General features: G+C 44.8%; 1 protein-coding gene across 13 annotated transcripts in view; it reads right to left on the bottom strand.

Moving 5' to 3' along the window:
* WDPCP (WD repeat containing planar cell polarity effector) overlaps window positions 1-14,405 on the bottom strand; it is a 2,510,630-nt gene that overhangs the window by 2,249,132 nt on the left and 247,093 nt on the right. For all 13 annotated transcript variants that reach the window (XM_078649441.1, XM_078649443.1, XM_078649444.1 and 10 more), the window contains one exon: window positions 798-882. In XM_078649441.1, coding sequence (XP_078505567.1) covers window positions 798-858 — 61 coding nt within the window. In that variant the 5' untranslated portion in view covers window positions 859-882. The remainder of the gene's footprint in view (window positions 1-797; window positions 883-14,405) is intronic.

Raw genomic sequence — 14,405 nt, 5'->3', positions numbered from 1 at the left:
AAAAGATCATTTTCACAGACATGAGCAGTTCTCCTGGGGACCCTGGAGGGATATAATGCTCCCAGCGAAACTGAGATAAGTGTGTGATGATAGGCAGCCTGCTTTATGGGACCTGATGTAACCTTAATGTGAGTATGGCAAAGAGGCAGAATAGATCCTTGGATTACACCGTAAGAAAAGTCTTGTTTTGGAGAATGAGGACTTAAGGCGCTGCTTCCTTTTTTTCTCACTTCTACTGGTAGGTGCTAACAAAGCTATATTTTTTGCACGTCAAGGGGAAAAATGCAAGAGCACAGGTGGCTACTTGTTGGCCCTGTAGTTAACGCCGAGTAGAGGTGGGGGTACTCGAACCCGATTCTGGTGGTCATGTCCTCAAGAAACTTCACTGTTCAGAAGTGCTTCTCTGTTTTTTCCCCTTTGTTATGTTTTTGGATGCAAGTGCTTTTGAGGTATGCCCAACCGAGTTAGGTCTGTACTTGATAAAAATTCCAATATGGATACATTGATGGGAAAAAAGTGACTATTAAAAGATGAAACTGAAAAAAATGTAACCCGCCTACTTTTCAAACACCCATCTTGTTGTGTCTCCTGTTTCTGCACTCTAGGCTTGAAGGCATGGCTAAAAGACCATCCTCTCATGCACATAATGACTGTCGAGCACTCGCTGTCCCCTGGAGCCAACATCTAAGCAACGTCCCTCTCTTGGGGACTCTGACTCCTGCATCAGTTGAATGTTCACTGAACACTTTTGCAATCTGCTGGAGAAAAATAATGGAGCCGGGCAGCGGCGGATTTACCCCCAACGTGCAAGGTTTTCTTCAAAGACCACAGGTGCAGCTCAGCCAGGCAGAAAGACATCTGATGGCAGACGGAAACTTCGCCCTGGCAAGGGAAGCAAAGAAACAGAGAGCACATTAATTATCCCCTATTACCAGCAGAACAGAAAATCTCTCTCGTGCTCAGATCTGACCAGTGCACTGCTCAAGCTACTCATACAAACCAAGGTAGGGGCACATCTATGTTTAGGCTAACAACAGCTATGTGTGTGTGTAAATATATATATATATATATATACACATTTAAAATGACATTATAGTTAGGTGACAATGTCAGTTCAAACATAGCATTTTAAATGAGAAAAACAATTGAAATTCACCAGTTATATTTATCTCAAGTAACTATAACTTGTGCCCTAAAGTAACTATAGTTCTCACCCCAGCAATGCACAGTGTTCTTATCAATGCTTACATTTCTGATTTTGCGGTAATGTTATCAATTACGTCATAGAACATGTTAGAACTGTCAGTCTTAGGGGGGTGTCTTCCTCCAAACCTTTTACCTCTCTTCCATTTTGCTGGACCAACTTTTGTTGGCCTTAGGACTCTGGGCACTTTACCAATGCTAACCAGTGCTAAAGTGCTTGTGCTCTCGGACTAAAACTTGTTAGATTGACTTATACCTAATTGGCATATTTTATTTACTTGTAAGTCCCTACTAAAGTGGTACTACATGGACTCAAGGCCTGTAAATTAAATGCTACTAGCTTGCATGCAGCACTGATTGTGCCACCCACATAAGTAGCCCTTTAAACATGTCTCAGGCCTGCCATGACAGTCTGTGTGTGTGCAGTTTTAAACTGCTGTGTTCACCTGGCAAAGTTAACCTTTTGCCAGGCCCAAATCTTCCCTTTTAGTACATACAAGTCACCCTGTGGAAGCCCTGGACAGCCTCAAGGGCATGGTGCAGTGCAGTGCTTTTAATGGACAAAAATAAGTGCAGGTACCCATCAAAAAGAGGGATAGACTGGGGGTGGAGCTTGGGGCGGGCATAAGGATGGTGCTAAAGGCGGAACGAGGGGTGGGGCCACATTTTTTTTTTACCTTTCTAAGGTTTTTATGCAATAAATATGCATGCAGTGTTAGAATATCAGATGTATATGTCAATTAGCTTTTTACATTAATAACCATTTATATAGCACTTACTTAGTGTTTATTACTACCCAAAGTAACCCCTTTTTAGCAACCTTAAAAAATGAAAAGATTGAGAAAAAACCAGTAAGGTTCCATTTTGCACTTTTTACACATGGTGTATTTAAAATAAACTAATTAAACTACCTTACTGTTGTGGTGCCGTGACCTCCGTCGAGTAATCTAAGAACGTGGAGAATCGAAGAAATATATATATATTTCTTCGATTCTGTGAGCAAGGGCGGATGCCCGAAACGCGTCAGATTCGTTAAGCTCAACTTTTAAATAAAACTTCGGGCCTTCATCTATATTGGATTCGTGTGGTTTTCCTTGGTCGTTGTTATACGGAGCTTTGGGAGGCTGCAGCTGCTGCATATATATATATATATATATTCATTCACAATTGCTCCAGAGCAAGGGAAACGCCACTCCACGAGGATTGGAAAACATTCCTTTTTATTGCACAAAATCACGCTGGCAGCCTCAGTTCAATTAAGTTCCTTGACGCGTTTCGCTGCACCTGCAGCTTATTCATAAGGGAAGGGGACACAGGCAAGATCCGGTGAGTTTTTTTTAAAAGTTCGCATTTTTCCCATATTGCATCTGCTTTCAATAAAGATGTATGCTGGGATTTCGAGTTCAAATAGTCCCTTTCCATAGGGTCCGTTGTTTTTGCCCAACTCTTTTCAGCCCCGTTATTATTCACAATGTTCATGGCCCTCCAGTGGGCTCTGGGGCTGCCTTCGTGATTCAATAAGGCAAATCTTCGTGCTGACAGGCTGTGATAAAACACAGCCTCACAGACCTGATTTCAAGTTTCCAGACGGTGCTTCTCCCGCGGCACGGAGCCTGCCGCATTTATTCATTCACAATTGCTCCAGAGCAAGGGAAACGCCACTCCACGAGGATTGGAAAACATTCCTTTTTATTGCACAAAATCACGCTGGCAGCCTCAGTTCAATTAAGTTCCTTGACGCGTTTCGCTGCACCTGCAGCTTATTCATAAGGGAAGGGGACAGAGGCAAGATCCGGTGAGTTTTTTTAAAAGTTCGCATTTTTCCCATATTGCATCTGCTTTCAATAAAGATGTATGCTGGGATTTCGAGTTCAAATAGTCCCTTTCCATAGGGTCCGTTGTTTTTGCCCAACTCTTTTCAGCCCCGTTATTATTCACAATGTTCATGGCCCTCCAGTGGGCTCTGGAGCTGCCTTCGTGATTCAATAAGGCAAATCTTCGTGCTGACAGGCTGTGATAAAACACAGCCTCACAGACCTGATTTCAAGTTTCCAGACGGTGCTTCTCCCGCGGCACGGAGCCTGCCGCATTTATTCATTCACAATTGCTCCAGAGCAAGGGAAACGCCACTCCACGCGGATTGGAAAACATTCCTTTTTATTGCAAAACATCACGCTGGCAGCCTCAGTTCAATTAAGTTCCTTGACGCGTTTCGCTGCACCTGCAGCTTATTCATAAGGGAAGGGGACACAGGCAAGATCCGGTGAGTTTTTTTAAAAGTTCGCATTTTTCCCATATTGCATCTGCTTTCAATAAAGATGTATGCTGGGATTTTTTGTGAATAATAACGGGGCTGAAAAGAGTTGGGCAAAAACAACGGACCCTATGGAAAGGGACTATTTGAACTCGAAATCCCAGCATACATCTTTATTGAAAGCAGATGCAATATGGGAAAAATGCGAACTTTTAAAAAAACTCACCGGATCTTGCCTGTGTCCCCTTCCCTTATGAATAAGCTGCAGGTGCAGCGAAACGCGTCAAGGAACTTAATTGAACTGAGGCTGCCAGCGTGATTTTGTGCAATAAAAAGGAATGTTTTCCAATCCTCGTGGAGTGGCGTTTCCCTTGCTCTGGAGCAATTGTGAATGAATATATATATATATATACATATATACCTTGTTTTTGCATGCAGGTCCTTGCTGCAGGGACATAATTCACTAAGATATATGCAAAGGATATTAGCTTGTGACCTGCAGGGAAGACAAGGATCTATGCAACAAAAACAGTAGCCTACTGAGCTATATACATAAAAAAAATCTCTGAACTACATGTTGCATGCTATGCTTTCCAGCAGGCACAAGGACCCTCGATGCAATTTTATTGTGAGTTGAATCTTAGATTAGAATGCACACAAATCTTTCTAGCAAGCGCATTAACCACCAGAGTTATCCATGTTCTTGCTACTTATGGTGCCCCAATCTTACTTAAGAGAAAGGCACTGGCTTCCTATGTCATACGATTAGTAAATGCTTAGCTGCAAAAAGGCTAGCAATTTATCAGACACTCTTTTCATTCTCGGCCCACCACAGGCATCAGTAACTGGAAAAAAGGCTTGTATGTGTTTTGAAAGTGCACAATATCAAGCCTTTGACTTTTACATAGTGCTCAACATCTTGTCTTGTGATAGATGTACTGGCGAATTTGTATTAAAAAGTCAACTCTAATGGTAGCAGTTTACAAATAGCGCTTTCTGCTACAGAAGCGTCATTATAGCATAGCACCGTGTTACCCTGAACAATGCCTCTCACACCCTTGCCCATTAGATTTAATAACCACCTCTCTGCCCCCGCTGTGTAAAAACAAAGGCTATTCGAACCTCCCTGCAGCCACACCTCTGCTCTGATGGCTTCCAGAGCAGCATATACAGATCACTCTTATATGAGCCCGGCCCAGGATTCCAGTGGGATTAAGAGTGGAAAGGTCTGCCGACGTGGGAGGTGATTGATGACAGGAGCACCACCTGCATCCAAACCAGGCCCTCGTGAGTACCGGTACTCTCCTTATTCAAGGAAAAGTGCCAGTACTCGATGCGAGGAAATGAACAAGTGCCGGTACTCAGTACCGGTGAGTACCAGCCCATTTAAAGCACTGGTGCAGTGTATTTAAAAAGTTGAACATGTACCTTTAAGTTTTACATGGCCTGGTATGAAAAACTCTTAAATTCATGTATCACTCATTCAAAGCCTATCTGTCCCATAGGATAATATTGGAGTTGCCTTATTACATTTTTATAAGTGTAATTTCCAAATGGGAAGGGTTAACCAGTGCTTGTTTGGTGTCTTTGGAATTGGGGTGAAAAGCCCCAATTAGTGGTGAAGTCAGGTTTTTAATCACAATTTTAAAAATGCCACTTTTAGAAAGTTGACGTTTGTGTGCCCTTAGCCCTTTTGTGCCTATAGCCTGGCCTGGTTCACATGACTGGGTATACCTGACAGACTTTGTGAATTCCTCCCAGACAGTCACATAATAGAGGGAATAGGTGTGCCTGAGTGGACCATCTGCTGGCAGGATGGGGAGGGGGGGGCAAAGCTAGGCACAGCCACATCTACACCTTAATAGCCTGTGCTCTGCCTTTACACACAGGGCCTAACAACCCTGAATTCTCACTTCAGGAAGCCTTGAGTCAGGGCAGGGGAGGCAGGACATTCCATAAAATTCAAAGCCACTGTCTGGAAGCTTCATCCACCTTCCAGAATCAGGGCACCAGGGTAAGGACCTCAGACACAAATTCTTCAGTACACTTATGGACCTGTGGATACTCTGACAGGAAGAATGAATGCTGTGCTGCTACAAGGACTGCCACTCTGCTGGACTGATGCTCTAAAGCATGGGTACTCACAAACTTTCTCTCGGGGGCCAAATTTACACTGTGGTTTGTGCCCGAGGGCCGCACCAGTGGGGGCGGGGTCAGTGGGGGAGGGGGCGGGGCTAGAGCAACACATAAAACCTGACCATGAGGTTGATCACTGGTCCCTGCAGCGGACACCTTCGTCCACTGAGCCACCAGACCCGGCATACACGCATCTCTCTCTCTTGCTCTCTTTCTCTCTCTGATCCCCTCCCTCCTTCTCCCTCCCTCCCTCACTCTCCCTCCCTCTGTCCCCCTCCCTCTGTCTCCCTTTCCCTCTCTCACTCCCTCCCTCTGTGTCCCTTTCCCTCTCTCACTCCCTGACTCTGTCACTCTTTACACTAGTGTGGGTTTTCGAAATGTTGCAACTAATAGCATTAGCCAAATTAATGACCGCAGTTTTGAGATCTCTGAAGAACTTATACAGCTGCCACCAGCCAGTGCCCTGCACATCTATCACCACTCGTTGCCAAATTGTTGCTGCTGGCTGGCCGCATCCTCGTACTTGGCTGAACTGTCTCCCAGGTTTACAGTGCAGCCAGCTTTGTTTCTGGGATGGGGGATGACACAAGCCTCACCTGGAGTTGTTGACAACCTGGGCTGTTCAATGTTGCGCTCAAAAACGTGTGATTTGCCGACGGGAAAAAGGGCTGGATTAAGGAGAATGGACAAACACTGTGACCCTGTTCCAGAAACCACGTGATCGGAGGGAAAGAGCTGCGAAGCTGATGTTTTTTATTACATTCTGTGACAAGATGTGCCCAGCCTGGTTGGGGCCCCAGGAGGGCAGGACCCAGCAGGCTACAACCCAACACCCTGCACTATGACCTTCCCAAAACACTGTATGAGGTTAATGGCACAGAATGCATCACTTGCTTGGCTGATGATGGCCAGCGCTGCAAAGGAAAACTAGGCTGCCACCCACCATTCTGTCTACCTGGAGCCAATCTGCCAAGTGCTTGACCACGCCACTGGCCCCCAACGGGGTGGTGCCTTGGGTACAAACTGGGTCCATTGGCACTTTTTATTCCGGTGGAACATACCTCACCAGACCAAGCCACAAGGCAAATGCTCTTGCACTGATTCCAAGTGGCAACTCCTCCTGCACCTGTGAAACCTGCTCTGTATTTCAAAAGCTCTTTCTCGCACTGCCGTTTTGTTTATTCTTTCATATGTCTGTAGAGTGCCGATGCTTAATTGCGACTGTGTGATCTATGGTGGCAACATCTTGACAGAGGTGAGCACTGGGCACACAAACCCTCTCACCTCACGAGTGTGTAAAAGGTCACAATTCAGACACGTGCACACTCTTACTTTGAGGCCTTGTCTTTGATACCATGCACGTTTACATTTTAAACGCAAATAAGTTCTGACTGGCATGCTAACTATTAAATAGAATTTTACAGACCTGGGGCCAGGCTGCAGTGCTAAGGCAATAGGCCACGAGTCCACCAGGGGTTGGTTCCACGTGTTCATTAGCAGGCTAGGGGCCCCATGCAGCCACGCACCACAATGCGATGAGAGCTGCAGCAGAGGCGAGTTCCCGGCTGCGCTGGCTTCCACACAGTTGAACAGAGCTAGACCACGTACATTCAAAGGGCCACTCGGGGCCTAGAAATAATTAAATTAAGGCCGGCGGCTGCACAGTTCCTCTTGTTTCAGGAATGCCTCACAGGCGCACTTTCAATTGCACGAAGCGCATGACAGAGGTTACCAGTCTCACTGCGCAGACGCGGAGACGTGCGCGCTGCGCACCATTTAATTTATTAAAGAGGCCGCAGCAAGGTAGCTATGTAAGTGCAGGCTGCGCACTGCCTGGCTGCGGACGGGGCCCCTGGAGAGCGCAGGGCCACCCCGCAACGCGGGGGCTGCGGGGGCCTGTGTTACGCCCCTGCTTAGTTTGCAGACACTCTTTAATAAAAAAAAAATGAAAACACTGGTATGATGTGTACAAGGTCCGCGGGCCGCCAGGGAAGGCTTGCCGGGCCGCCAGCGGCCCGCGGGCCGTACTACGAGTACCCCTGCTCTAAAGGAACTGCTGCCTTGCTGTGTTGACCTGCTGCCCTCTTGCCCGGGGAAGCAGAAATGGACTTGCAACTTCACCTTGAACACCAGACCACAGAGTGACTCAAAGGGCTAATCGGCTGTCCTTCTGATCTGACCCTCAGGGACATAAAAGGCTTTCCAACAAGCTCCTGGACCCAGCTGTGGCAAGTTCATGACCCCCAAGTGGTGCCTCTCAGGTCTTGGACCATTGATGTGGCTCATGGACACTTGAAATTTAGCGCTTGGGCTCTTCACAACAGTAAATGAGCCAGTTCGCACGGAACCATGCTCCTCACATCGAAGTTCAGCGTACAGTAAGGATCGATGGACCGTGGAGGACCACCACCATCAGGCTCCAGCCCACCCATCTGCGATGCTCGGCCTGCTCTTCACACCATGCTGATCACTGCCTGCCACACTCTCCTTGCTCCATGAGACCCTCTTCAACACAAACGGAACACTTTGGGTGAAATTTGAAAAGGTAAAACTTCAGCAGTTTGAATCTGGGACTGTATTCTACCCGCGCTCCATTGTGGTCAGCGTGAACTTGTGACTAAGACCCGGATCTGCGCGACCAGATAGCCGCGGTTGGTTCTTGCTGCTTTTAGGTGCTATTTTACTGTTTATTATTTTATATTAAATTTCATAACTCTGGTTCTACTGATTGGCTTTTTGTTGTATTGGTCTGGTTTTATTTATTAAATTCATCATCATTTTTATAAACAGGTGGGAGATACTTTTTGTGGGGTGTTTCCACTGTATTACCGTTTGAAGTGTTAAGCCTGACTGCTCTGTGCCGAGCGACCAAGGGGTGGAGTGCAGGTTAATTTGGGGTTTGCTTGTCCCTTACCCTGATAAGGATTGTTTGCTGCTTGACTAGGGATCACATCCCAGTCAACCAACAACCCAATTTCTAACAGAACCTGTAAATGAGTGATGTAATGTGCGAGGCAATTAGCAGTGTATGGAGTGGGCACGAGTTATAGTTAGTTTAGGGCAAAAGGTATAGCTACTTGAGATAACTATACCTGGTGAAATTCAGTGGTTTTGCTAGTTTGAAACGGTATGTCTTAACTGACATTTCCTCTTAACTATAACGTCCCTTTAGCCATTGCTTTTTTCAGTGAATTTCTAAGGGTTTTATTTTTTAATGTAAAGTAAGATTATTACAATTCCTAGCTATAACATCATTTAAACCTTTGTTTTTTCCAGTGAAGTTCTCTGTTTAACATAAAGATGTCCATAGTCGTGCGCGGCGTGGGGTTAGGTGTCCAACTACCCCCCTTCCACACTGTGCAGGGTTGGGTGCCTACCTTCCGCCATGCACGGCTATTTCATGTAACAATATAAAAGGTATCATTTTAAATTAGACATACCTACTGACTTTGTCAAAGGGCCAGAATATCACAATATAAAAAGCGTCCAATTGGCTTTATCAAAAAGTCACCAATAACTATAATCAAATCTATATTTATAGTAAATTCACACATTAAAACATTTAATAGTGATTCTCACAAAATATTTTCAATTAAACATTAAGAAAACATGAAACATTTTGGAATCTTTTTTAAAAAAAAAGTATTTTTCAGGCTGTAACGCGCAGCAATAGAACCAACCAGAAGGAGTTCCTGTAGTCCAGTTGAAGAGCATCCAGCTCAAAGTGCTTCAAAAAACATATGGTAAGCTTTCCTGGGGTCATGGATTCAATGGCCCAAGAGACTTGCTATGTTTTTTTTAATGTACACGGGGAGCGGAGGAGCTCCCTGAAGCCATCCACAACATTGAAAAAATGCCTGGTGGTGCGCCTTCTAGGATCACCACCAGGATCCAAAAACAAATAAAAAGCCCTCTCATGGTATTATGGGGTGCTCCTTGCTTGGAATAGTGAAAAATGAGCGGCTCCTGATGCTAATTTTTTTTAAAATTATTTTTATTTTAACATTGGGCGAAGGGGAGCCAACAAGACCCCCACAGGTTCTCCAGCCACCACTTATAGTGGCTGCTGGCAGGAGTCAGCCATTATTTTAAAGTGGGTGCCCAGTGCCATCCCGGGCACCTACTAAACCAACGACACAACTGCCAGTACTGGGCTAACTTCCTTTCAATTAACCCAAGATCTGTTATGAACAAAACATATCAGTCTATTGTAAATTACATTACTAGTTTATTTTCATCATTTTTTCATTAGTCAAAATGTTTTCATTTTTGAAAGACATTTCTTGTACATATACAAAATATACGGAATATGTACAAAATTGATACAAAATTGATATGACAAACAATTTCTTTGTAACTATACAACACATCCACACCAAAACATTCTCACTACATGCACTCGACTTACATTCAAAAAAACAAAAAAAAATAAAAACCAAAAAACAAACAGCATGTCTCCAATGTTGGGAGCAAAGGGAGAGCCCCAAGTGCCCCATGGCCTGTTGGCTCTTCAGCAAGCACCCGTAGTGGGTGGCGGTGGGAGCAGGCTCCATTCCTTTGCTCTCACCAGAGTGAGAGCAGCTTCTTTCTCTACTCCCACAGGCGGTAGCAAAGTTGTGTTACCTGCCAGGGAGATTGCGGGCAGGGAATGACATTTGTATTCCCTATCCGCACTCTGCCGGGCACTGGACAGCAGTGTCCCAGGAAACGAGGCCCTCTCTCAGGCTCAGGGAGAGGATTGGGGGGGGGAGCGCACGCCCCACCTCATATTAATTAGTTTGGCCCACAGGGATGGTATCGTGACCAAGCCTTAGTGGCGAAACGCGTCGGTAGGCAGCCACTTGATTTTGTGCCTTAAATAAATAACATTGAGCACCCAGAAGCAACCTGTGTATTTCTTCGCAAAGGGGAGAGATTTGAATCGAGATATATATATATATATATATATATATATATATATATAGCCGAGAACAGCCCCTCATTCAAAGAGGCTAGAGGACACAGCGGGGAGCTTAGCGGGAGTTCCTTTATTACTGCTTGTCAGCTTGAATTAGCCTTCCTCAGATGCCGCCGTATGAAGATGTAGCTCCAACCTCCTCCCTTAAATTCCTGTGGCCCTCCCAATGACGGAGGGTCAGCTGGCTCCACCTTAAGTAATTTCAGCTGCAGCCTGGTGTCATGGACTGCAGTTCCCAGAATGCCATATTCAGGTAGATGCGGATTGTGGAGCCTAAGTAATGTCCTTCAATGGACACTGTAGTGCCAGGTAAGTGTGGGGGTTTGATGATGTGGCGAAACCCCGTAATTCAATTCAGGACTCCTTTTAATCCTCAACGTCCCGCTCAACTTGAGAACTACCCAGAGTCCCTGCTTCATATTTCACATACGCTCACACACATATATATAAATTATAGTCACTAAAAAAAACATAGGTTTCAGGGGCGTTATAGTTAGCTGGACATTTCACTCGTACAAAACCATCGAAATTCCCCCGTTATAGTTAGTTCAGCTAACTATAACTTGCGCGCCCGCAATGCACTGCTGATGACATCACATATTACATCACTCATGACATGGTCAGTGACATCACTGATGACATCACTGATGACATCATCCAGTGAATGTGTGTTTTTCTGAAAATTAAATATGTTTTATATATGTATATCTGGAAGAATAAATGGGTATATAAGTGTTTATATGGATGATTTATTTTGTTAAATTGATTGTATAACTGACTGATTAAGTGTATCTTAGTGAATACAGGGGTTAGTGAGTAATGTTTAAATATGTAAATATCAGGGAGCTGTGAGGCTCCTGCCCTGCCATAGCAAACTTCAGTGTCCCGGAGGTGGGCACCCCGGGACACTACATGAGCCGGCCGTGGGGGGTGGCGGTCCCTAGGGCCATCAAGGGCTCCAGGAGGGGGCCGCGCGGCCCCCTTCCCAACATTTTCAAAACCCCGGGGGTGGTGGTCCCGGCACTTGGCCCCCCCGGGAGCTAAATACTAACGAAGCGCGGGAGCCCGCTCCATAGATCCTCCCCGGATTTTCACGTTTAAAAATTTTTTTTAAAAATTGGGGGGCCCTGGGGGTCCTTGTGGGACCCCTAAGCAGGCCTAGGGGGTCAGGGTGTTTCTACCCTGCCCCCTTTTTGTGCTTTGTGCACTTGTTTGAGGGATTTATTGTGCCTCGGTTCTACTGAGGCACAAGATGGCTGGCAACACTTCCTGGTTTGGAGTGTTGACAGCCAATTAGCATAAAGCTTGAGATCGAGAGGGTACGCGGATCCTGCGCAGCCATAGATATATATGTGTATTTACTTTTGATTTTCTCAGCAACTACTGAACGAATTTACACCATTTAACAAAGATCTCTTTATGAACCAAGGGCTTCCTCTTTGCCAAATTTGGTGTAATTCCGTTCAGCAGTTCGGGCTGTAGCCGTGTCTAAAGTTTCCTATGGGAAATCGCATGGGGCAAATCACGAATCACCCTGAAACTTTCAAGATAGGAGCGGACCAGAGCGCCCCAAGAGTTTTCAAAATGTTGCGAAGATTCGTCAACCAGCGCCAAAGTTATTGCGAATAGAATGTTGCGGATTTCCTATGGAAAATAGGTCCTAACTATAACTACCTACTGGCAATCGTCAGTAGGTTATATATATATATAATATATATATATATATATATATATATATATATATACACATACACACACACACACACACACATACACTTATGTATATATGCATAAAAAGCATGTGTACAGGCACATATATTTATGTTTAAAAACGTCACAATTTACACACAGAAAACAACTTACATTAGGTGCAGCTGCGGTTGAGATATCGAATACAAATTAAGAAACAGATGAACGGCTCATGGGTCTGAGGTTTTTTAGTGTTCATTTTATATCTCAACAATAGTCCTCCTTACAAAGTTTTTTTCCCATTTAATTTAGTTATTTTACTTACTGTTGATGTTCGCTTATTAAAATAACTCAAACGGGGTTCAGCGGTTCACAAAACCACAACTGGCTGTGCTGGCTTGAAAGGGGCGTTTGTTTAGCTAACAGGGCTTCTGGTTGAGACCTGGTTTTCCGATTGTGAACCATAAGGGATTGCTCTCTCTATAAATATGTCAGGGGTTTATGAAGGGGCTCAAGGGAATTTTATGTGATCCCTATCAGTGTTTCATACGTGAACCTATGGTTTATGGTATGTCAAATGTTTTTGACTCCCTACTATGCCTCCGGCCTGGTTCATGACACTAGACGCAAGTTCACAAACCGTACTCTAATTTATTTCGTTTTTCTTGTGTAATTACAGCAATTTCTACCGATCTGTAGAGGGCATTCCACTTGGGGTCAGTCTGTGATCACCATGCCTATAATGAAGCTATTTACAAAGTTTTTGTAGCAAGGGGTTAAGAACCGCAGGGTTTGGTTTGCGAATGGTGCTATGGCAGATGGACAAAAAATATATAGTTTGTTCTAGGCCAATCAGATAAGGTTTGACTGCAAAACACTAACGTAGTGCAACGTAGGTTCGTGAACCGGCCAACTTGGCAACCAATGCATGTAAAAAAAACTCTCTCTTTCATGCCTGGGTTGTCAATTTGTTAACTGCAAAAATGAAAAGAAGTACTAAACAATGTACAATAAACCAGATAAATGACGTGTCTTCATGCAAAGTTTGGTGTGTATTATCAGTCCTGGTGCATCGGATGTAACAGAAGGCAAGATTAACATGGGGTTTAGTATGCACAAATAAAGCAAAAAGGGATTCTGTTACTGACTTTGGAACCACTTAACCAGGAGGAAGAAGATGCAAGGCCGATAAGGGCTCCTCCAGTTTACCTCAGGGAGCGGAAGCCGTGAAGTATACACCCCGTGCTCCCCAGTCCATGGGAAAAGCCAGAGAGCTAGCAAGAGGTGGAGGTGGGAGAGGGCATCAACTTTGCAGGGCTCTTGGACACGTTTTGGGAAATTGACAAGGGATGAGGGCTCCTGAATGTACAGATTCTGCTGCTGTGGCCATCTCTCCTTGTTCTGGCCAAGCCAGGGATAGCAAAAGTGTACAATCAAAATATCGGCACCCCCTCACACTACAGGTAGGAGACTCTGGATGCAGAGATCCTGTTCTTTATGCCCCCCCCCCTTTGTGGCCACATTTTATCACATTTTTTGTGTTTTCTGAGTGGGCCTAACAGACCTTCTAATCAGCCTATACTAACAGGGTACAGCAACATTTGAATACTGAGAAATAAGTACGTTTAAGCACCAAGAATGCTTGTTTACAAACATTATTTCATTATTTTAACTTGTGATGTTGGGCAAAATGACTCTCGCCACCATGCTGTGGGGAGTCGTTCTTTATACCCTTGGTGGTGGGTTACATTCACCCTGCTTAAACACAGCCCCACCCTTTTTCTTCAGGATTAGGTTCAGGAACCAATAGCGAGGCTCGCTGCTGGTTCTCACAGCTGGAAATGGCAGATGGGGCAAAAATGATAAATTTCTCTCCGAAGTTCGATAGTCTGGGTCTCAAAACTCACAATGAGGTGAGACTTTTTTAATTTCAGACTCTCCTTTTGGGTAAAATGCCTTCTTTCTTTATTTATTTTGTTTGCTATTTTTTTTATAACCCACTCATATAACCAAAGGACTATATAATGCACCAACAGGAAGAAAGGATTGGAGTTAGAACATGCAGGTTAAAGTCATTCAAGTGTCAGAGCCGGACAGGAAACCCAAAGCAGCTCTGGAAATTTTCTTTGATCAGCCCCAGAGGAAGCCCTGCCTGTCCCCGGCGAG

Source organism: Lissotriton helveticus, chromosome 6, assembly GCF_964261635.1.
Source record: "Lissotriton helveticus chromosome 6, aLisHel1.1, whole genome shotgun sequence".
NCBI classification, from domain to species: Eukaryota; Metazoa; Chordata; class Amphibia; order Caudata; family Salamandridae; genus Lissotriton; species Lissotriton helveticus.
Note: the sequence above shows the minus strand (reverse complement) of the source record. Positions and strands in the feature narration are given on the sequence as shown.